At 36.4% G+C, this 25,221-nt stretch overlaps 2 protein-coding genes and 1 pseudogene across 2 annotated transcripts; 2 read left to right on the top strand and 1 right to left on the bottom strand.

Moving 5' to 3' along the window:
- Positions 1 to 1,470: 1,470 nt before the first annotated feature.
- On the bottom strand, positions 1,471 to 1,951 carry LOC147521934 (protein TIC 20-I, chloroplastic pseudogene; annotated as a pseudogene).
- A 1,812-nt stretch (positions 1,952 to 3,763) lies between these two features.
- LOC147521933 (uncharacterized) lies at positions 3,764 to 10,515 on the top strand. The gene is made up of 7 exons (XM_086589533.1): positions 3,764 to 4,037; positions 4,539 to 7,465; positions 7,545 to 7,626; positions 8,212 to 8,278; positions 8,719 to 8,904; positions 9,041 to 9,101; positions 9,819 to 10,515. Exons 2-7 carry the CDS (start codon positions 4,600 to 4,602, stop codon positions 9,980 to 9,982), a joined length of 3,426 nt encoding a protein of 1,141 aa, XP_086445659.1. The 5' UTR covers positions 3,764 to 4,037; positions 4,539 to 4,599; the 3' UTR covers positions 9,983 to 10,515.
- Positions 10,516 to 17,370: 6,855 nt separating this feature from the next.
- Positions 17,371 to 23,224, top strand: TRM4 (LONGIFOLIA protein). The gene is made up of 5 exons (XM_086589525.1): positions 17,371 to 18,463; positions 19,038 to 19,102; positions 19,206 to 21,341; positions 21,424 to 21,574; positions 22,228 to 23,224. Exons 1-5 carry the CDS (start codon positions 18,307 to 18,309, stop codon positions 23,055 to 23,057), a joined length of 3,339 nt encoding a protein of 1,112 aa, XP_086445651.1. The 5' UTR covers positions 17,371 to 18,306; the 3' UTR covers positions 23,058 to 23,224.
- Positions 23,225 to 25,221: the final 1,997 nt, after the last annotated feature.

Genomic DNA, 25,221 nt, shown 5'->3' with positions numbered 1-25,221 from the left:
AACACATGATTCAAATTTTGAAAATCCATAAAACTTCATTTAATTTCTGTGTCTTTCTGTCAATCCATTCAACTTAACAAAAACTTTTAAAAATCCAGGTTTAGAGTGTACTATAACTAGTGAAAGCCCGTGCAAGTCGGCACTCTAGATACAATGTAGTAATATATGCACATTAGGTTAAGCAATAATTTGTTTCGTACATTCTCAAAAAATAATGAGAAGAACATTTTGAAAATGGCAATAGCCAAAGTTTCTCATTTTTCAATTTCCAACTTTGAAAGTGCTATTTTATCAATACAAAGTGGACTGCATGTACTCTACATAGTTTGTGCAAGTTGCGTCAGATATCATGGCAGAAGACCACAACATGTAGAAATTGCAAACTTTCTTATTGTAAATTTTATACTTCTCACTGTCCTAAGTCAACGGAAGACAAAGAAGGTGTGTGAACCATCAAATACGTGTGTCTTTTGAGCATGAATTGTCAGAAGAAAGCATAATCAAATTCTGGTATTCCTGGGGAATAAAGAACTTGTATACTTCATATCATATAAAGCATGTCTATATTGAAATTATTCATCACACAACATAATAGACTACGGCAATTATTTATCTTGTTTATATAAGTATTATTGATATATTCAAAATTCCCTCAATAATGATTATTCATCTTGACTCTTCTGTAGGCTGACACACATTAGAGAAAAAATCACACATTAGAGAAAAAATCACTCCACTTTCAACAGTATATGAATTATTAAGACTATTTGCACATAGAAGGTTTTTGAAGGGGACATATGTTCAAAATTTTGCTCTAAGCACTTCGAAGCAAAAATTCTCCTGAGAACCATTTTACAAACAGTGCACATTTGCAAGTGTGGAAGCTCTTAGGAGAGTCCTACGTACGTACACATATAGTCATAAACTTCTCCTTGAAAAAGCTCATTATGTTCGTCTGCCTTACCCACAAAAAGTACAGTTCCTTGCAAATTAGAAGGGCCTCTAAGGGCTTCCAAGGACAAAGAATCATCTCCAACCAAAAGAGAGACATCTAAGAATCATCTCTACTCACACTTTCTTCTTCTTCTTATTATTTTTTTAAAACTTCATGTCCACCTAAGCAGTAACAATTTATAATTAAACATTGTCTCAAAAAGGAACATGAGTGGTCAATTTTCTACTATTTCATGCAAATATAAGTGTCACAAAATTGGAGTCAAGTATCTTCGCCAGAGCTGTATTAAGAGCAGTTATTGAAAGTAAAGTAGGATAACAAAATCACATCAGGAAACATTTAGAAGCCAAACTATAGCCGGAGAGGACAACTAAAAATAAGAGATACGACTTCTCCACTGAATTCAACCTGGAAAGAACTCTTATGCACATAACAAAATGCATCACGAAATCCAAACAAAAATAAAAATAAAAACATGAAAGTAAATATTCTGATCTTCCACATATGGTTGCTAATTAATCTTTTTGACATTGAATATATCCAACATCACATACAAAATGGAATGTCAGTGTACATGCCACCAAGAGCACAATGTATGCATTCCATCACTGTGAACATGCATCCAAATGATATGGGCGCCTAGAAGTGCATCCCAAGTTTTCCCAAATACACTGCCATTGGCATCCAATGGCTTATTGTCCTAATCACATGCAGAGTAATCTCCTAGAGCATCACCATAACCACATGAAACCGAAATAAATGTGGTCATTCTTTCTTCCTCAGCACTCCAAAATAAGCCGCAAAGAAATATGTCATTATGAACCAATTGGGAAGCCTTCCAATGGCTTCAAGGAAATGATAAGTAAGGAATTCCAAGTCTTCTAAGAATGGGTGGAGATGGTATGCTGTCTCTGCATACATTTATGCCTTGTGAAGTGGCATGAGATAGGAAAGGCAGGCTAATATCCTCCAATACCACTTTGGCTTTTTCGTCATAAGAGGGTAGGGACATCCTTGGATGCTCTGGGAGGAGAAGATATGGCCTTTTTTCTATGCCGATAAGGTAATAGCGGAATTGTGTGGGGCAGGCTGCCATGTTTGCCACCTAGAAGTGATGTTGATGCAATCGAAATGTCCAATTGTCACCCTAAAAATGGTTGTTAGTATGCACATTTACAGCTCAGTAAGGCTACCAAGTACAAAATAGCTCAACACATAACAAATAGCATATAGCAATAGGTTTAACTTGCATTAACATCAAGGTTATTTATGGTATAACTATATGGATGTACCCCTTCCAAACTTTGTTCTTGTATATGATTAAATTTGAAATAAAATCAAAATTTCAGAGATGGCATAACATATATGAAGCATGCTAAATTTTGCTTCTAGAGTCATTTAGTAAAAACAGTACAACATAACGCTCATTTAGTAAAGAAAATAAGTTAAATCCACACATTTAACGACTCAACCTTTTTGAGTATCAGTAAGATAATAAACTTTGAGCTACAACATGAAGAAATATGTAAGCAATATTTTACGAGGCATTTGAATTTAAACTTCGTCATTACAAGTGCATTAAGTATTATAGCAATTAAAGAATTTCAATATGATCACAATATTGCCTGGCAAATCTAGAATTGCTTATAAAATACAAGAAATTGGTCCCAAGGCCCAATTTCAGGGAAAATGAAGTCTGGAGGACACTGTTTTTTGTGAGTAACTCACAAAGACAAATTTTGGGGAAAAGTAACTCACAAACCCACTATTTCAAAATTAGGAACCCTCAAAGACAAAATAAGTTGGTCCAACCTTTTTATATTTTTTAAATACCAGTTATACCCTTTCATGGAAATAACCCTCAAGGACAAATGGCCTGGATTTAAAATAAATATTTTCCAATTTTATCTTTTATGTCATTTTACTATGAACAATGAGTGTTCATACATTCTGCTGGTATATGAACAATGATTGTTCATATCCAAACAGGTGAATGTACCTTATACAATATATTGATGTATGAACATTAAATGTTCATACCCAATCAATGTTCATACCATTCATACACAATCAATGTTCATACCCAAAGGACTATGAACATTGAATATTCATATCCAATCAATGTTCATACCCAAAGACTATGAACATTGAATATTCATATCCAATCAATGTTCATACCCAAAGACTATGAACATTGAACCCAAATGACTATGAACACTGAATGTTCACTATGAACACTGAATGTTCACTATGAACATCGAATGTTCATACCCAAAGGACTATGAATATTGAATGTTCACTATTAAATGTTCATACCCAAAGGACTATGAACATTAAATGTTCGTACCCAATCAATGTTCATACCTACCAATTGAAAAAAATTTAAAAGTAGTCATGAACAATGATTGTTCATGCATGTTTGATGTGTAAACACTGTTGATATATGAACAATGATTTTTCATACTCCCAAATAGGTATGAACAATCCATATTCATAACTGGATCAATATTCATACATATTGGATCATTGTTCATAGCTAATGTTCATAATTGAGAGTATGAACAATGAGTGTTCACACCTGCTTAAAAGTATGAACAATGAGTGTTCACACACAATACACCGGGTTGTTTCGTCTGGCCGGGCCGTTAATTATTTCGCGTCAGGAATATACTTGATATTTCATCTACCTGATCCATTGGTATACTTGACCTTTCATCTACCCGGTATGTGTGAGAAAAAAAAAAAAAATGTCGTTAGAGTTACTTTTTCGGCAGTGTTATCGTTGGGAGTCACTCCCATTATAAAATAGTCGGAAAAAAACCTTATAATAAAATTTTAGGTTGGATCTAACGTGGATGTGTCACGTACAGCCAAAAGTGTAGAAAAAACACAAGAAAATGATCTCCGCCGTTTTTATTTTCTTAAACAAGTCCGTATAGTTTTTCTGACCTGCCCAAAACTCTCTCTCTTCTTCACAACACTCCATGCCGAAATATCGCTGGAAAATTGCTACTTTTTGTTTAAAGATTTGTTTAGTTATTATTATTATTAGATCCTTCGCCTCGCCAAAACACTAAATCAGGTACATACTCAGAACCCTAATTTCAAATTTAACTCTTATTAAAGATGCGTCAGGTAATTTTTATATATTGGGGCTTTGTTAGTGGCAGGTGAGTAAGTGTATGACTTGAAATCACAAACACCAAGTAATACTTACTGGTTAGAAGGAACGATTGTGTTTCACCCTCAACTTATAATAGACATAGCCATATTGTGTACTAACTTTTAGAAAATGGCTATTGCATACCTTTTTCCCATGTAGTCTGTGTTTGATTAATGAATTGGTAGATATATATATATATATATTATTACGATTAAACCTTTTTGGTAATTTGTAGTTCCATCAAGTTTAGTTAAAGTTAATAACAGAATGGATGATCCACGATTCGTTAGATTGTAACCTTTAGAGTTGTTTTGTTATTGCTCTAGGGGATTATAGATGTAAGTTTAGCTGATTTATTTGAAGAGGTTAAGTATGCGGCGTAACTGGACTTGAACTCATATGGCTCGTGTGTAATTGCAGATCTGAATCAAGAAGGAGGAATGGAGAAGCACACTTCTTTTGTAAATACTCTGAATGAGATATGGAGGGTGCGGTAGTGGGTCCTAGTAAGAGCAGGAAGAGAAAAGCACCCCAGGTTTCCTTGAATGATAGTATGGGCTCCACTACTACAACCATTTTGAAAACCAAAAATAAACTGCCAGTATCTTCCATGGGAAAAGATCGGAGGTTGTCTGCATCAGTTAAGAGAAACGCAAACGTTATATTGGCATTAGAGGCTGTACCACAAACAGCAAATGGACATGAAGTGCGTAAAGCTCCGCAAAAGAGGATGTCAAAGAGGCGTACTGGTCAAGGAAACAATAACCCTGTAGAGCCTGAGAAAATTAAGTTGCATAGCTCTTCGGAAAAGAATCATTCGAACCAAAATTTGATGGAAAACAAGTTGGATCAGTTTGACAGGAATGTTTCTACTGCTTCACTAAATTCTACAACTTCTTCAAAGGTCAATCATAAGGTGGACATTGCCACTCTATGTAAGGTCCAGAATGGAAATGTTCCAGTCGATAAATGCTTAGAGGGGGCATTGCAAACAGCAGATAAACATGAAGAAGTGTGGGTGGTTCGTAGAAAAAGGACGAGTAAGGGGAGGCGGCGTGCTGATCAAGAAAACAAAAATATGGACCTAAATTTGGAGGAAAGTAAGTGCAATTTGTTTGACGGGAAAAATACTGCTACTTTGCCAAATACTGAAACTGTTTCTAAGGTCAAACTCCAGAATCAGGAGGTTACAGGTGATAAAAGCTCAGAGGATGCATTTCAAACTGCAGTTAAACATGAAGAAGAAAGTTCGCAAAAGAGGAAAAGAACGAGAATAGGAAAGAGGCGTACTGTTGAAGGAAACAAAAGTCTGAGGGAGAATGGGGTGAATAAGTTATGTAGTGCTCTGGAAAAAGATCAGTCGGGCCAAAGTTTGACGGAAGACAACTTGGATCTGTCTGACCGGAATATTCCTACTGCTTCACCTAATACTAGAACTGCTTCGAAGGTCAGCCATAAAGTGAACCATACCACTTCGAGTAGGATCCAAAATAGAAATCTTACAGTCAATAAAAGCATAGAGGTTGCATCACAACCAGCAGAGAAACATGAAGAAGTGTCTCCTGTTCAGCGAAAGAGGAATAGTAAGAGGAAAAGGCGTGGTGATCAAGAAAACACAAATATGAACCTAAATCTGGAGGAAGGGGAATGCAAGTTGTTTGAGGGGAAAGCTTGTACTACTTTTCCAAATACTGAATTGGTTTCTGGGGTTAACCATAAGGTGGGTGGTAATGGATTAGACAAAGTCCAGAATCAAGTGGTTACAGTCGATAAAAGCTTAGAGGATGCGTCGCAAACAACAGTACAGAGGAAGAGTAAGAGGAAAAAGTGTGCTGATCAAAGCAACACAAATATGGAGCAAAATCCGAAGGAAGGGAAGTGCAAATCATCTGATGGGAACACTTGTACTTCTTCGCCAAGTACAGAAATTGTTGCTGAGTTTAACCATAAAGTGGGTGGTAATGGGCTAGACAAAGTCCAGAATCAGGAGGTTACAGTCAATAGAAGCTTAGAGGATGTGTCCCAAACAGCAGTACGAAAGAGGAAGAGTAAGGGGAAAAAACGTGCTAATCAAGACAACACAAATATGGAGCAAAATCCGAAGGAAGGGAAGTGCATATCGTCTGATGGGAAAACTTGCACTTCTTCGCGAAGTACAGAAACTGTTGCTGAGTTTATCCATAAGGTGAGTGGTAATGGATTAGACAAAGTCCAGAATCAGGAGGTTACAGTCGATAAAAGCTTAGAGAATGCGTCACAAACAACAGTACGAAAGAGGAAGAGCAAGGGGAAAAAGCGTGCTGATCAAGACAACACAAATATGGAGCAAAATCCGAAGGAAGCGAAGTGCAAATCGTCTTATGGGAAAAGTTATACTACTTTGCCAATTGCAGAAACTGTTGCTGAGTTTACCACTAAGGTGGGTGGTAATGGATTAGACAAAGTCCAGATTCAGGAGGTTACAGCCGATAGAAGCTCAGAGGCTTTGTTGCAAGCAGAAGAACATATAGAAATGTTTGGCGTTCAGCAAAAGAAGAAGAGAAAGAGGACCAGCAAGAGTTGTACTGATCAAGGAAATGAAAATCCATTGGAGAGTGGGAGGAACAAGTTGTCTAGCTGTTTGGAAAAGAATCATTTGGTGGAAGATTTGGTAGAGGACAAGTTGGATCATAAGGTGGATGGTAATGAATTAGACAAAGTCCAGAATCAGGAGGCTATATTCAATAAAAGCTCAGAGGCTTCGTTGCAAACAGCAGAAAACATAGAAGAGTGTACGGTTCAGCAAAAGAAGAAGAGAAGGAAGACCAGCAAGAGGCGTAATGATCAAGGAAATAATAGTCCATTGGAGAGTGGGATGAATAAGCTGCCTAGCATTTTAGAAAAGAATCATTCAGACCAAGATTTGATGGAAAAAAAGTTGGATGCATCTGACAGGAATAATCCTAGTGCTTCACTAACTACTGGAACTGCTTCACATGTCAACCATAAGGTGGGCGATGCCACTTCATGTAAGGTCCATAATATAGTTGTTCCAGTCAATAAATGTGTAGAGGCTGCATCACAATCAGCAGACAAACATGAAGAAGTGTGTGTGAGTAGGAAAAAGAGGAAGATTGCAAGGAAGAGGTGTGCTGATCAAGAAAACAAAAATCTGTTGGAAAGTGGTTGTATTGGTGTTTCAATTATAACAAATACTAAGCAACTTGAGTTAGAGAATTCTGTTCCAGAAAGAGCACCTCATATCAGGAGAAAACTTCTTATTCTCGATCTGAATGGTCTTCTTGTCGACATTGTTTCCAGTCTTCCTCATGGATACCAAGCTGACAAGAGGGTTGCAAAAAAAGCACGTAAGAGTTGATGTTGAACATGGAATCCCTGTTTTTATCACAGCGGCTCAGTCTAACAGTAATTGTTGCTATTTTGCAGTTTTAAAGAGGCCATTCTGTGATGATTTCCTGAAGTTCTGTTTTCAGAGATTCAGGGTTGGTGTTTGGTCATCAAGAACTAGGTATGCACCTCGTAAACCCCCCCTCCTCTTTTTAAGCCTCCACCTCTGTGCCAACTCACGTACCACTACCCAAACAGGCATAAACATTTGATTTGATTTTTTTGTTTGTTTCATTTTCTTTCCTGGTTGACTAAATGTTTTATTCAATGCATTCACATGATTAGTTTTTACTGGTGATGTATGATATGAGGACTGTGGATAGAGTGACTTTATATTGGAACGACTGATAGGCATGGACATGGAGTCATGGACTCTTCCTGCCGTCCAGTCGATTTATCATGGGTGACGTGAAACATGAACAACTATTCTGTTCCCAGTTACCACCAGCACCATACACAGAAACGTACACACACAAACACAACCGCCAGCTTAAGTGTTAGTACCGATACCCAGGTCTGTGGCAACTACCAAAAGAGTTTTACCACTATAGCTGGTAATTGCTATACTGCCACTTGCTATGCAACTCATTTTGAGGTTTTCCTGGTTGAACATATGATTTTGATCAATTCATATTTCACGTGATCTGTTTTGTTGGTGATGTGATCTGTTTTGTTGATGCATTGATCTTTTCTATTTTGTTTGCAGGAGAAATGTGGACACTGTTGTTGATTATATCATGGCTGATTTTAGACACGAACTGCTGTTTTGTTGGGTAAGTGATTCATTCTGTTATACATATTATTGTTTTCTCCGAGCAAAGCTACTTTCAAATTTCATCCTGTGAAGACCTCTATACAGTTATTTGGTATTTCTTTCTTTTTTGGTTCGGTTTTTTCTTTTTTCTCCAACCTTCTAGGGTGCAAAGCTAGGGTATGAGTCAACGGATGGTAGAGGCAGTAAATTATACATCTCTTTTTTTTTTTTTTTACCACTACTAAGTTGTTTTTGACCTATTCTTGTTAAGTTGTTGGTAAAAGCAATAAAAATGATAAAAGCTGTGCAATCCTAGTTCGGGCCCTACTCTTAGATTTGCTCTTATCTGCTAGGATGCAGGAGCAGTTCTGGAGCTAAGCTTACAGTTAAACGTTCATCTTTTGGATGGGTGCAAATGTTTTGGGTTGTTTTTAATGTCGGGTTTCTTTGTCTTCACAGGACCAATCCCACTGCACTACAACAGGGTTTTACACTCTTGCGGACAGACATAAGCCTTTGGTATTAAAGGAGCTGAGAAAACTGTGGGATAAGCACGTGCCTTCTCTTCCATGGGAGAAGGGCGAGTATAACGAATCAAACACACTTTTACTGGATGATTCTCCTTATAAAGCGTTGCTTAATCCAGTGAGTCCATAAAAAACTATTGTTCAGTTTCCTTCTTATTGTTTTCGTTTTTTACTTTATCTCTTTGAGTTGTATGGCTTTGGTTTTGTAGATTGTTCTAGTGTCCTAAGCTCTTCTTTTGTTGTTCCATTTTCAGCCACACACCGCAATCTTTCCTGTTTCGTATAAATTTCAGAATTCCAATGATAATTCATTAGGTAAGACTTCTTCCAAACATGATTTTCAAATCATATGTTTCAAGGAGTAAGGTCATTTTTTTATGATTATTTTAAGGGAAAGTTAAGGTCACTTGGTGCATCTCCTTTGTGGAACAAAATGGTAAAGAGTAAGGAAATCAGCCTTGATTTTTTAACCCAATGGATTAATCACCATTTAATGATGTATTTGGTGGACTGGTTAGATAGAGTGATACCCAGTCAATTCAGATTTGGTTAACTTCTTATAGTGCCACTGGATTCATAGTTCGTGATTCCGAACGAAACTTCGGAATTCCGCCCGGAATTTTGGTTTTTCAAAAAAACGGAATTCCGAATATAGAGTTGAAATATCCAAAATTCTGAAATCATTTGAAATTCCGAATGTGATAGGAGTCGAAATTTAATGAATTTCGGATTTTGGATTTGTCGGAATTCCGAAATTCCAAACTATGACTGGATTTCAGTGGACTGTAAGCCCAACCTGTACTATGTACTTCTATTTTATATATTAATGCAAAAATTGCTCCTTTAAAAAAAATATGATACCCAGTTATTGTTTATTGTTACTTGTTTAGTCTCCTGAAGGTTGAATTCTGGTAAAGGTGTTCTTAAAAATATTTTGTATTTGTTTTCGTTATGTCCCCCGCTTTAATTTTCTCATTGTTTCAGTTTTTGTTATCAGAGTTTTTCATCTTTTTACCTTGTGTTTGCTAACAGCGCCTGGAGGTGATCTTCGGATATACCTGGAAGGTCTAGCAATAGCAGAAAATGTTCAGAAATACATTGAGCAACACCCCTTTGGGCAGGGTTCTATTACAAATAAGAACCAATCGTGGAGTTATTACCTTAAGATTATTAACAAGTTTCGTTTGCCAACCTGAAGATCAACACTTTTTGGAAAAGTTGTAGATGAAACTAGAGGTGTCACGATGTTGTTATGGTGTTACCTCTTCAATTTTGCAGAAGTTTAATGAGATACCTACTATGAAGTATGAAACTGAGGATGCAGAAATATGTTTCGCAAGACTGCTGGGAAACAAGATAATAACTTCATCAAGCTTTGGCACAAATGTGGATAGGGTACCCCCCAGTTTATCAATTTGGCCTTACATTTTGCTTTTATGGAGTTCCTTTTTGCTGCTGAAGCAAATAAATACGTGGTATTACGTGGTTGCGAATGTGTTTTGATCTCTTCATTGGCCAATAATATGTCATCAGAATCACATGCTTCTTTCCGATGCTTGTATATGGAGGTATTGTTGTTTTGACTAACTGTACCTGTTTATTTATGATGAATGGTGTTGATTTTGCAATCAAGTCATGTTGCATTACAATAAAGGAAAACTGGGTTGATTTGTTAGATAATTGAAAACAGAGATCTTGTTCATATAAAATAATTCAATGTTTTGTGTTATTGGGCTATTAACTTTCCTATATCCGACACGGATGTGGAGTGTTTGGCACGGCAAAATATAAAAAGTTAAGGTATATCACACACAATGTGTCTGTGTGGATACGTATCCGACACAGATTATTTTTGAGTCCATGTAACATAGATTATACTACACTATTATTTTTTCTTGTCAGAGAGTTAGAGATCATTGTCACCAAATTCGGCGTTTTTTTGAAAAAAACGCGTTTAAAACCCGAGATATTGGCAAGGCGTCTTGTTCTAGTTTAAAACCCGACTTTTTAAAAAAAAACGCGTTTTAAAGTTAAAAAACGTTTAAAATCCGAGATTTTAAAAATCTCCCGTTTATTTATTTTTAAATCTAAAAGAAAAGAAAAAAAAAAAAAAGGTTTTGGAGTTTACTTTTTTAAAGAGTGAGTGTTATATTGATTTATTGAGATAGTTATATTTTATTTTGGACTATTAATAATTGGAAAATTTAAAGTTATTAACTTATTTGTAGTACTTGATTATGCCATTATGGTTGGTAATTAGTAGCATTTTATTTAGAGTGATTTTGGTATTTAATCTAAAATTTATAGTATTTGGATGAGTAATAATAATTTGATACTTTCATGTATTTGAATTTCTTTCGTTTGAATTATTATTATTTTTTTATTTTATGTGTCTATTATTTTTTTCACTCTTATAAAAAATGAAACTCTTTATCTATTATATTATTTATCATCGGTTTTTACCGTTTCTTTTACGTATTATGCGTTTTAAACCCGTTTTACTGTTTTAAACCCGTTTTTTATGCTCCACATTTTTTTATGTTTTTTTACCGTTTAAAACCTATACCGTACTTGGTGACAATGTGTCAGACTAAAAAGAGATGACATTTTGAAAGTATGACAATAGCAATTCATTTTATTATGAAGGATCCATCTTTCGAGATGAAGCTACCCCTGTTCTGTGCAATGTTTCTGGAGTGTCTGATCGCCGACTTACGGGTATGTGATGACATCACTTTTTTTTAGATAATAATTGTATTTAAGGATTAAAATTTGGGATGTTACAAAAAATATTTAACCGTGCCTCTTCCATTTGAGGATTCAAATTCAGATCAGTTTTTAAGGAAACCATATTTTCATCTTTTAGACCTCCTTGGTTTAAAACTTTAAACTTTAAACTCTAAAGTCTAAACTGCTTGTTTATTTTGGGAGAAAAAGGAATGATCCTTGGGTAGGTGTGGTACTATGGTCCAGAAACTAGTTTAGACTGGCCACATTAGTTTGAAATTTGGGATATGGTACAAGAATGTGGGTACCTTGAATGGAAGAGGTTCACATTAATAACAAGCATCGTACTGCCGGAAGGTCTACTGAGAATCACGTGTTCTCGTGTTTGAGAAATGTTTTGTTTCAATGGACATCTGATAGCACCAACACCTCTTATCCTAAATGTTCGCGCGTATAATGAATTTTCCAAAACAAAAAATTCAATGCATTTGATTGTTATTTCAGTACTTAACATTCAAAGAAGTGGGCCGATATGTGGCTTTTCAACGGCTAAACTTGTTCGAATTTCATTTGATGGCGAGTTTAATTGTGTAGGCCAATGATGAACCCATGAACTACTTGAAGAATGTCAACAGAAAATCGAAGGCAAGGATTGTCGAATTAGCCCAGTTAATACGATCTCTACTAAAAGATTTGTGAACATGCTAACCGAACAATTAGATGATTTAAACAATGCCATATTATCTGATCTTAGTATCCTACTTAATTTGTATGCACAGCTGGTGTTGAAAGCTTTGAGTGAACTAAGTAGCTAACTGCTCAACTTCCAAGTATGAGGTCTTCCCCACTTTATAGACTTCATAATCTGTTGTCGAATTTATGAATACGAATCATATAAGTTCATGTGTCATGCGTGCAGCGTGCCTAACCAATCTAAAAGGGCAGGTAAGAACATATGCTTTGTTCTGAGAATCTGAGATAGACAGGGCAAGTGAGGAAATTTTAGGCCTACAAAACCTAATAAAGCGGGCCATCTCAACATTGACATCAACTTAAGATGGCCCAAGAAATTTTACCTAATTTCTTTATTTAGTTTAATTTCTTTGATATTGATTTGGTTTTTATTATGTACTACTATTGTATTGCTGGCACTTGTTTAATCTCAAATATTTTGAACACTCGTTAATGAAATATTGAAATTAATGATCCCGTTGTGAGTTCAAATCACTTTACATGTGCATGATGGATCACATTACCTGGCAGTCTAGCACAGTCAAATTGTTTGATTAGTTCGTGATTTTTGTTGTTTTGAATCTTTGATCCAATCCCTTGGACGAGACTTACGTACCAATAAGTCATCGACTTCTAATTACTAACCCATCAAATTCTCGGAATGAGCGACTTGTATCCTACAGTTGGTCCTGTCACACCTCTCAACTACCGTTTCTTTTCTTTTTAAATTTTTATTTGGTTACTCATTGTTATAGTTTTACACAAAAGCAACACGAAAGCATTTTGCAGTTTTGCTTGATGTATTGTGGACATCTAGTCACATTTTTTACTTATATTAGAAAATACAAAAATTGGTAGAAAGCTTAGGTATCACATATTATTCTATGTGCTTCATTAGTGAAAGATGACCATCAGTGGGAAAAATGCTGGTTTTTTACTACTGGAGGCACTTTCCTTGCACCCTAATCTACTAATCTTGCATTTCTTTTCCGATTTAAAATCCCTCCTTTAATCATGCTCAACGTATTCTTTGGTTGAGGAAGTGATGATAAGGAACCTTTGACCAAGTGCTTTACATGCATGAATGAACTTTCATTTGTTTAATTCATCATAGTTACACAATCTGGTACGTACATCTTTTGGCACTACTTTAATTTTTTAAACCTTGCTTTAAATTCCATATCTTTATGAAGTCCTAAGGAAATTCTTAGATACAATTCTCTCCCACACACTAATTTTGGCTATGATTTTCATGATAACCCAATTGATTAAAGATGTTTTTTGGAGATTGATCATGCATATCTAGTTGACATTTATCCCCACTATTTTTTGGGTAACAATATTAACTCCCACTCAATGATCTGGTTTTGCACATGATTTGGTGGAGAAGAGAGATTAGAAAAGTAGGTCATCATATGTCAATTATCTAGTTATGCAAATGGCTGCTGTTTGCCCTTGGCACATGAATGAGGATTGAGCATATGATTGCTATTAGTTAGTTTGGTCCTGCCTAGTGAAGTCAAGGAATCTCCCATGTGATCTCTTCAGCCATCACTTTTTTGCATGTGATGATGCATTCGATCGCAATCTTTCTATCTCATTCTTAACTATCACCATCACCTTTCCAGTATGGAATTTGTAGCTATCACCATGATTATTACTACGTTTCGTGTATATACAATCTGTATTACGCGTTCAGCGTAATACATGTATAAAATACTAATTCACAAAGGCGAAATTTGAACAAAAATATTAAATTGTACTTCCAAGGCAAAAGGAACAGTATTTTATTAAATTTGAAGATACAAACAATTGAAAAATCCAATGTGTGTGAGGCACTGAGGCCTACTTTAATGAAAAGAATTATCTACTGGTACTTTGGCATATATGTCAACCATACAAGTACTCCCGATGAATACACAAATAAATAATTTATGGAAAACAATGAATACGCAAATATATTGATATGTAAATTTGACTGAAGGCGTATCTGCATTGGAAGGAGTGGTAGGACTGTAGTGTACGACGTAAATTCTTACATGTTCTAACGCGAGTTATTATATTATGACCCTTCATTCCCATTCACATAAATTATTTTCTGACAAGATTTTATTACCTTATTATATTAGGAGTATTATCTGAATACCATATAAATTATATGTTCTAATGTTGGTAACTTCTAAATTAATAATCTCAAGAGCTTTATTGGTTAATAACTTAATATTACTAGAGGACTAAAGGAGTTAGGTTTAAAAAACAACACGCTAGTGGCACATTCCTCCTAACCTCACTCAAAGTTGGAGAAAGGGTACAAATGCTCTTAGGCTCTTAGCTGATAGAGTGATAGCTAGTTAGCTATATATAACAAACATTTCCATTTACACATAAAAGGCCAACAATTTTCTTAATTCTTATAATAATGATCCAAAAAATTATTTGGTCTTGGATGATCAACAATATAAAGCCGAAGTAAATACAGCTGCTACACGTTGTGTTCGACAATAAACACAAAATAAAGTGAAGAAAAAGACATTTGGTTGAGCATTAGCAAACCTTAAAGGCCCTACGTCCTTGCTACTTGATATAATATGGATATAATTGCAAACCTACTATAATTGGGTTAATCATATAAGAGATGGGGTCTTGCGGTCTCCAGGCCACTCTTTGAGTGGTTTTGTAATTGTGTCTCAGCGAACGGCATCACTTCCAATTATATAGCTAGCAACTTAGAGGAAACTCCATCAATGGTTGAGAAAATTGTAATCCCCACATACGTTCCCTCTGAGCGCCACTCAGCCAACATTTTGCACTTGCATTGGGTATTTTTTTTTATCACTCACAATGAGGAAATCGCCATCTTTTGCACTGAATGTGATCATCGTGGCCAATCCTAAGTGACATATTTTTTGACTTCTGTGGCAGAGTGATTGTGTCAGTTCGTCGCGTAACTGGTCCACATATTAAACGGTTTAGCCGTACAATCTCCCTTGGTAGTATCTGGCATCGAGTTACACTTTTTCAATTAAAACATTGCATTCTGGAGGGGGTTGTTGAGTGGGATTTCGGAAGCTGTAAAGCAAACACTTATACAATTTACACTTCCTATTTGGAACGCTCTAAAGATTCAAATATTGTCCTTTTAGAAGATAGTTTTGTATTTATATTCATTTAGTTATTAAACTAAATCTTGGCAGTGGAATGCTAGATAACATATTATTGCCGGCCAATTAGCGAAGTATTGGAATTGCTTCCTGGATCAGGATTTGAGATATTTAATTCACATTATTAAACGAAAACACTTTTCAAAAATCAAATTACAGATAGATGGCATCCTAGCAAGTAGCAACAAATGTCTATCTTAATATTCTTTGGATTTATGTATAGACAATGTGAGCCTACAAAGCATTAAATTGGTGACTGATAAGAAGCAGGCAGGGATTGACAAAGGCAGAAGAGGTGGCCAGCCATGTGCGTGAGGAATCTTGCACTCCATTTAGTGCAAATCCATCCCATGAGGCTGGAATACAACCTAGACCTCTGCAAAGGACAGCAGCCATTGTCAAATTTACACGTTTGAAACTTCTCTCGACTTTCAGAAGTAACCCAGCTGCCGCGCCCTTTTGTTTTGTTCTTTCTAAATCCAAAAATTTCAACTGCCCATATTGGTATTTTTCGTCAATTCTTAAATCTGACTTTATTTTATTAATCCCGTATTTGATCGTATTCTCGGCTACGATACTTGTATCATTGTATGTTCATGTGCTTGTGAGTTGATAGTACGATTACTTGTACAAGTGCATGTTTGATCAGTCATACGCACATTGACACATTCGTGGTTTACTTCAGTATATCTGTGTATGGGATGGTTAGTAGATTTTACAAACACGTATTTCACCAGCCATATATGAGAATACATACTCATCATATATTTCCACCTGAGATGTCGAAGCCATCTGAGAGTTTTTGACCTTGATCATGGTCCTGCACCAATCAGCCACTTGATTGAGTTTCGGCTGCTTGCCTTTTAACCCTGAAAGTGTCACGTTCATGGATAACTAACTGATCTATATTTGTTGGACCACATATTTACTTCACAAAATACATTGAGATAATAGTGATACTCTGAATCTAGTATACGTACTGCAGGTCTGCAGCACTGGTGCAAGATAAGTTTCTGAGACATGAACACAAGAAAATGAGTACCTGAATTATAGTGAAACGTAGGAAGTACCGGAGGTCTACCGTCTACGTCCTTATCCAAAAAACATGTACATAATTTTATGTCATTGTCCAAGAGGAAAAAAAATATAAACTAATTTTTAAGAACTCCATCAGTCCATCTCGATTTAGCCCAACAGCCTCTCCTGTTTTCAAAAGCAATGACCAAAACTATATTTTTAAAATCTCAACTGCGAAGTTGGGTTCCGACGTTCCGCCAGTGTAGATTGATATAGAGGCTCAGGGGAAAACCCACCCTCAGGGCGGGGAGGCCAGTTTAAGTCCCTTTTTTTCGCGTAACAATATGATTAATTTCCTGTCTCATTAATCCAGGTATATATAAGATAATGATTGATATGTACCTTATCGATGATGTAATATTCATTTGTAGGTTTTACCATTCATGATATGATTTCAGTAACTAATCTTGGCTAATTAATCAACTTGATACTGGTGTGTGCTGAATTGACCAAGTCACATGGTCATTGATTATAATATTATTATATATACAAATGATGTAATCCTTGATTTGCTTACCATGATCTGAACTTAACAACCTATCAGTTGTTCATAATATGAAAATCATTAACTTTAATAAGACCAACCAACAATTTGACTCGCATTACAGATCTTTAAACACAAGTATTTATTAAGATTTAAAAACCGACCTATCAATAATTTTCATGAAAGAAACCGATACAGGAATAGCAGGATTCAAAGCAACCACCTATTCCGCACAATATCAATAATTATTTGAGTGTTTTACTAGATTTCTTCATTACTATTATAGTTGGAAGTAATATGAAAATCTGTTGAACCCATAAGTCTACACATAACCATGTGCTCCTGGGGTATATATATATTAAGAGATAACACTAAAAAAGGGTAGTGTAGTAAATCTAGTGTAATGAAGATTTGCTGAAAAAAATGCATTAAAACTTGTCAGTCTTTCCAGAAATCCAGAGCACAAATCCACTTCGGCTTCATCTTTTACCTTACTTCTGGCAAACCTCACATGCCCATGCAGACAAATACAGACCCACCCACATAAGCATTCCACATGCTGATGTGAATAATAGACTCCAAAAGCAGATCTGACCCACTTCTTCTCATAGTCTCATACTCATTTCCCTCTTCGTCGATATTTTGTTTAAGTGTTTTCTTTCTCTGATATGGTACATTTGCTAAGTCGTACCTGATTTAGTTATCTTTCTTTCTTTAGTTGAAGGCAACCATAGTATCTTTTTGTTTTTGTTTTTGTTTTCTGAAAAACACCCAAAAACAACATCTATTTTTAGATAACTTATTAAAGAAACACTTGTTCTTGGGTCTGAAGACTTCTTCATTTATACATTCCTACTTGCATTAATAACCCTTGTTATATTGGGATCACAAACCCAAGAAGATTTTCTTGTGGAATGATAATGCAGTGGTTATTAGCAACTTTTGGAGTTCTGGGTCTATATACTTTTTATGTATATTGAGAAATAAAGTGTGGGGGTTCTGAGGTTTTTGATTGGCTGAGGATTTCTTGTTTTTTTTTACTGAAAGGGTACTTCTGTTTTCTGACCTGTACTTAGCTGGAAAAAGTTTGATTCTTTAAGGATTTATGGAGTGAGATTTTTTAGCAGGGAAATCTTGTTGCTGAGCATTTACTTTGGATTTTATTGAGTGCTAAAAATAGACTTAATTGGGAATTGTAGCACTAGTCATCAAGTTTGGATCTTTCATGAATCTCAGTGTTGTTAATAGCTCAAAAGCTTCAAACAGTGCTTTGGGTTTTGTTTGTTAAGGAACATAAAGCATTTTGTTATAGAAGGTGTGGGAGTGAAAGTTAGTGAAAATGTCTGCAAAGCTTCTACATGCCTTATCAGATGAGAACCCAGATTTGCAAAAACAAATTGGATGCATGACTGGGATTTTTCAGCTCTTTGATCGTCACCATATACTTACACCCAAGAGAACTACCGGTTACACTAGTCACAAAAAGCCTCCTTCAGGTACTCTTCCTCTCTTGTTTTTTTCCCCTTAATTTGCTACACTGAATGTTATTCGGCAAAATGAGTGAACAGCCCAGGTGTTGTTTTTAATTATTTGAATTAGGAAAATTTCAGCTTCACCATCATGTGTTATGGTGCGAGTCTTTTTCGACAATGTGGTTCATCTTACTGTCTAGGATATCTTGTCCTCCAATTGTTCAAGGGAACATGAATTATGGCCTTCTAATAAGTATTCAGAAAATTTTCCAATTGTTTCATTTTTACAAGTTTAAATTCTGGAGTACAAATGGGGATTCAAAGTTCTCAATATTTATGCAAAATGTTTGATTTGCTACAAAATCACTTTATGGATACAGAATTTTATTTTTAATCGGTGATGTCCTCTTTACTGGTAAGCTATCCTATATAGATTTCTGGACTGTAGGTCTGTAGGCCAAATTGCTTGTTCAGGAAGGGTTAATGGACTTATGATTTCTTTTTATTTCCCATTTCGTTTGTTGTATTACCAAGTTCAAGTATGTTAACATTGAACTTTTTTTCTCATATTCTAAGCCATGCATCTCTCTCTTAACAGTCCATTCTCACTTCAGCAATAGCAACCATGGAGATGAGTGTCATAGTGACCTGCATACAGCTAAAGTAAAAACTTAACTCAACTATTAACGGCTTCACTTTGATGTATTTGGAATCTGTATAATATTATGTGAGGGATATATAATATAGTTCTGACTTGCAATTGCAGGACAAAAATTCGAGCAAGAACGTGATTGAGAATCATAGAGTTTCTATGGAGTCAGCAAGGGCCTCTTTCTCATCTTCCTCTTGTTCATCTTCATTCTCCTCAGTTGAGTGTAACAGAACAAGCCAACCAGAGACCTACTCCTTTGATCGAGCCATTAACCAAGAACAAGCATCAAAAGCCCCTTCTTATGGGCAAGCAAATTCTTCTGCTCATTTGAGGAGGAAATCTTCCGATTTTAGAGATGTGGTGAAGGATTCAATATACAAGGAAGGTCGTGCGTTATCAGTGAAAACTACAGCTCAAAAGGATACAGTGAACCATGGTGTGAAACACAGAGATTCCCCCAGGCCATTGCAGGTGACAAGATCTGTAGATGAATCTGTTGAGAGGGGGATCAATGGGAAGTATAAGGTGCCTGTTGACCCTCTGAATGCCCTCACTAAACTTCAAGAGGCGCCTCAGTATTTTCATGATACAAGAGAACCGCCAAGATCATCACCGTTTGAAGTTCGAGACAGAACTTCCTTTTCAGTACCAAAGGACACCCCTCGGCTCTCTTATGATGGACGTGAAATACCTCGCTCTTCTTTTGATTCCCGAGACACCTTCAAATCCAACACAAAACTCAGAGAGCTGCCAAGGCTTTCTTTGGATAGCAGGCAAAGTTCCATGAGAGGTTCTGACTCAGATTCCAAATCAAACTCATTTTTGGGGGATTTCCAAAACAGTGGTGGCAATTCGAATAGAACCTCAAATACACATCAAGGGTTGGAAAGTCACAAGCACAATCACAGTGTTGTGGCAAAATTGATGGGCTTGGAAGCCATCCCCAAATCCTTAGCAGCCAATGACGGCTCAACGGGGCCAACTAGGACCTCTATCTACCCAGGTGGTAATCATGATTCTTTGTCAAAGTCATCAAGAACAACAAGTGATTGCAAGCAAAATTCAATCTCCCCCAGAAATTACCTTAAGGAGTCTGTTTCACCACGATTAAGAAATCCCGATGCCGTCACGAAACCATTGCCAAATTCACGGTTCCCTGTCGAGCCAGCTCCTTGGAGGCAGATGGATAGTAGTCATACTGTCCAGAAACCTGTCTTCAGGAGTCGTGATAGCCCTCCTAGGGGGACTAGTGCCTCACCTTCTGTGTACGCTGAGATTGAGAAAAGGTTGAAGGAGCTTGAGTTCAAGCAATCAGACAAAGATCTTAGAGCTCTTAAGCAGATACTGGACGCAATGCATGCCAAAGGGCTGTTGGAAACCGAAAAGCAAGAAGATCAACGTTTTGTTTCTGACAGAAACTATGACAATCTAAGGCAGAATATCCTTGATCAGAATGAAAGATCGGCACGACAAAGTCCTGTAAGTAGATATCCTGTTTCTACCACCGCCAAGGGAAATAGTTCACCAAGGACATTCGAGTCTCCAATTGTGATAATGAAACCAGCCAGACTCGTTAAAAAGTCTGGCATCCCTGCTTCCTCTGTTATACCTATTGAAGGTATATCAGATCTTCGAAAACTTCAGAGAGGAAATATCATGGAAAACAAGAAGAGCTCGGTTAACAATCGAATGGCTAAGGACTTGCCTTATAAGCTAAATCCCAGAGAGCCTGCCAAGCTCCCTCTTAATTCCACTGATAGGAAAGCGAGTACCAGGAACCTAAGATCAACAAACAGTCCAGCAAGGTCTTCACAGTTGCCAAGAGAAAACATGGTAAACTTAGGAAGAAGCTCAGGATCTGTAAGCCCAAGACTGCAACAGAAGAAACTCGATTTGGAGAAGCGATCTCGTCCTCCCACCCCTACCTCAGATTTAACCAAGCCTAGAAAGAGCTCTCTCAGGCAGCCAATGGACTCTGGTTCACCTAATGGAAGAAGGAGGCCAAGGTCTTTAAGGTTGCAGCAAAGTGATGATCAAATGAGTGAAGCCAGTGGGGAAACAAGGAATAGGAGTTACCAAGGTGATGAAATTTCTGTACAATCAGACAGCAACATTAGCTTGGCTTCGCAGATAGATGAAGAAGTGACTAGTGCTGATCGATCTGGTCATGTCAGCAACTGTTTCTTCAACCACGGCAGCAGGAGTCCATCGAGGAAAATCACCAACAATATGACTAGTTTAAAGCAGAAAGTAAGTAATTTTTTCTTTATATGTTTGTTTCATTCTTTCGCTTGGACTGCAAGTTAACGAAGTTTCTCATCTTCTCTTTCAGAAACCATCAACAAGGCAGAGTGAAGATGTGTCAGTGGTTGATTTCATGACAGTTGCTCCTGAACAACCAAGTCCAGTCTCTGTTCTTGATGCCTCATTCTACAGTGATGATTTGCCATCTCCAGAACGGAAGACGTTGGAGCCATTTAGAGGTAAGGCCTTATTCCTGGGCAATTTCACATTTCTACTGTTTATATCAACTAAATGCGTTCTTTTGCACTTGTTTGCATTCACCAGTATGGCGTAATTAAGAAACTGCCACTATTAAACTAGCAAAGCCTCAGCCAAAATTTGAAGTCATCCATAGAGAGCGCGTCTTCAGATTTAGTCGTTTAGTTTTTTTTGCTTTGCGTGTGCTCTCAGATATTGTTCTTATCATTTTGGTCTGTCATATTCTTAACCTGCATACAAGAAGTGATTACTGGTGTCAAGCACGTCCAACCAGAATCAACTTTGATTTTTTTCCCTGGTGTTAAGCACGTCCCCTGGATTTTTTTCCAATCTTCCATGGCTTTCTCATTTCTACCGCAACTTTGAACATGTAACAATTATCCATAATTTGGCTGCATAAACCAGAGTACCAGACCTTAGCAAAGTTGCATGTAATAATAAACAAAAATGTCCATGAAGTAGACATGAAAACATAATTTGTTCGTGGTAAAAGTTCATTTCATTTGTTCATGGTAAAGTTCATTTCATGTAATATTTCTGTTGAACTGATAAAGTTTCTCATATTGTCTTCAATATCCGCTTTACTAGTTATAGGCTTCTCTGATAAACGTGAATTATTTTTACCATTTTAAAGTAGACGACATCCACAACTTGGACGTCTTAGCTGGTGAGAAAAACTATAAACCAATGGACCAGGGTTATTTGTCAGACGACAAGGAGGTGACGTTGAGCACTGAGATCAGTCGCAAGAAACTGGAGAACGTTGAGCAACTGGTTCAGAAGCTCAGACAACTAAACTCAAACCATGACGAAGCCAGCACAGATTACATTGCATCACTGTGTGAGAACACTGACCCAGATCACAGATACATTTCTGAGATATTGTTAGCATCAGGTCTCCTACTCAGAGACTTGGGATCAGGCTTGTCAACCCTTCAACTCCACAAATCGGGTCACCCAATAAATCCTGATTTGTTCGTTGTCCTTGAACAAACCAAATCGAGCAATGGGTTCTCAAAAGGAAGTTACCATGAAAAGTCTTCCCAGTCGAAGTCTAATCAGGAGAAGGTTCACAGGAAGCTTGTGTTTGATGCTGTTAATGAGATTCTCGAAGCAAAATTCGCTTCCACCGAGTTGTGTCAACACACAGATAAACTTGCAGGAAGAACACTAAATGGACAACAGCTTCTGAAGGAGCTGTGCTCCGAAATAGAACAGCTTCAAGCAAATGAGAATTCAGACTCTAGCTTTGACGATGCAGACGACTTCCTAAAAACCATCTTATGCAGAGATGTGATGTCTCAAACTGAGAAATGGACCGACTTCCATAGTGGAAATTCAGGAGTAGTGTTGGACGTTGAACGGTTGATATTTAAGGATTTGATTGACGAGATTATAAGTGGTGAAGCATCGAGTATACGAGCTAGGCCAGGCAGGCGATGCAGACAACTTTTTGCAAAGTAAAGATTTTCTCTATATTTTTTCTTCCTATAACATAATTTTTTGTTTTGGTGTAAATAAAGAATAATATTGCATAGATTTTAAGAACCTCAGTTCTTTGCTATAGCTTGTAAAGAATCTCTTTTGTATGAGAGTTGTATAACATAATATACAAGTTGGTTATAATTAAATCAATCCATAATAGTGTAACCTTTCTCGTTTGTATTTGAAATATTCAGTCCGTATCTATCAATCAATCAACCGGAATTTTCATAAGAGCATTCCCAATGCAAGCCACTCTTATTCACCTCCACGTCAGTTCTATTTCCCTTCTTTTCCACCGTTTTGGTGAAAAGCAAGGAGGATGTTTAATTCCGTCTGAATGTAAAAATTGAAAAAATGCGCCGGACGGAATAAAATATTCCGTCTGAAGTTAAAAAAAAATCGAAAAAACACACGAGATGGAATAAAACATTCCGTCCGAAGTTCCCAACTCAGCTACTATCTCAGTTGAAGTTTTTACTCTCATTTTGACTTGGGAAAATAGTCACCTTGATATTCACCTTTGCATTGGACAATTTTTTTAACCATTTGGAAGTGAATATTGTCACATCTCCTTGATATTTATCTGCATTGGGAATGCTCTAAGTCAATGATAAAGGTGATTCCACTGGGCACTCATCAAATTGGATTGGGCAACCCCTAAAAAAAAAAGAAATTTTACAAATTTGCCATATTACAATTTTTGCCATCAAAGCCCAAGCCCAAAGAACCAATTCAACGGTATCGATTAAAACGAACCAAAAAAAGAAATTTTCAAATTTGCGTTTTACAAGTTTTCAAACGACGCGGTTCGTTTTACTCAAACCATTAAGCGCAGGCGGTTGCGTTTACACTCAAACGACTTGCCAAGTCAGTTACTGTTTTAGTTACACTCAAACTACACGACAAGTGGTTTGGTCGTTTGAGTGTAAAATGTAAACGTTTCGTTTACCATGTCGTTTGAAAGTGTTACTTTGAGTTTGAGTTACACTCAAACTACATATGACGCAAGTCGTTTTGAGTATACTCAAACGATATGGACAAGTCGTTTGAGTGTTACTCACACTAACATCGAAACGACACGTGTCCATGTCGTTTGAGTGTACACTCAAACTACGCTGCCATGTCGTTTGAGTGTGCACTCAAACTACATGACCAAGTCGTTTGAGTGTTAGTGTGAAGTAACACTCAAACGACGGGTTCATGTAGTTTGAGTATACACTCAAACGACATGGCGAGTAGTTTGGGTTCATGGCGTAGTTTGAGTGTACGCTCAAATGACATGGTGGCGTAGTTTGAGTGTACACTCAAACGACATGGCCGTTTAACGATATGGCCGCCAGAAGTTTGTGTGTTAGTGTGAGTAACACTCAAACGAGTTGTCCATGTAGTTTTGAGTATCAAACACTTGGACAAACTCGACTTGGACATGTAATTTGAGTATACACTCAAACGACTTGGTCACGTGTTTGAGTGTACACTCAAACGACGTGGACACGCACTCAAACGATTTCAATTGAATTAGAAAAATTGAAATCCGATTTAAGAAATTGGGTTAGAAACAACACAATTACATCAATAAAACTACATGCACTCTGCACTCTTTATCTGTTATGACATATTATCTTTATAACCAAGTTAAAACATGTAATCAAACATGCTACATGTAATCAAACATGCTATAAAATCTAAAATAATAATTTGTTTTATATCTAAACTTGTTATTATTATTATTTTTTCAATTGTGAATCATAAATTAGTTTGGGGTTTAGAGTTCAGAGTTCAAGGTTTAGAAATTTCGTACCAACATATTTCACTTAATTATTTGAAATAATAATTTGTTTTATATCTAAACTTGTTATTTTTTATTTTATTTTTAAAATTGTGAATCATAAACTAGGTTGAGATTTAGGGTTTAGGGTTTAGAGTTGTTTACAAATTTAAATTGCTAACATATTTTACTTAATTATTCAAAATAATAATTTGTTTTATTTATAAACTTATTATTTTTTATTTTCTTTTCAAATTTTGAATCATAAACTAGTTTGGGGTTTGGGGTTTAGGGTTTAGGGTTTACAAATTTTGTACCGACATAAAAAAAAATTTAATTTCAAACATATTTCACTAAATTATCCAAATCTAAAAT

Source organism: Coptis chinensis, chromosome 1 (genome assembly GCF_015680905.1).
Source record: "Coptis chinensis isolate HL-2020 chromosome 1, ASM1568090v1, whole genome shotgun sequence".
Taxonomy (NCBI): domain Eukaryota; kingdom Viridiplantae; phylum Streptophyta; class Magnoliopsida; order Ranunculales; family Ranunculaceae; genus Coptis; species Coptis chinensis.
The sequence above is the reverse complement of the archived record's forward strand: the minus strand, read 5'-3'. Positions and strand labels throughout refer to the sequence as shown.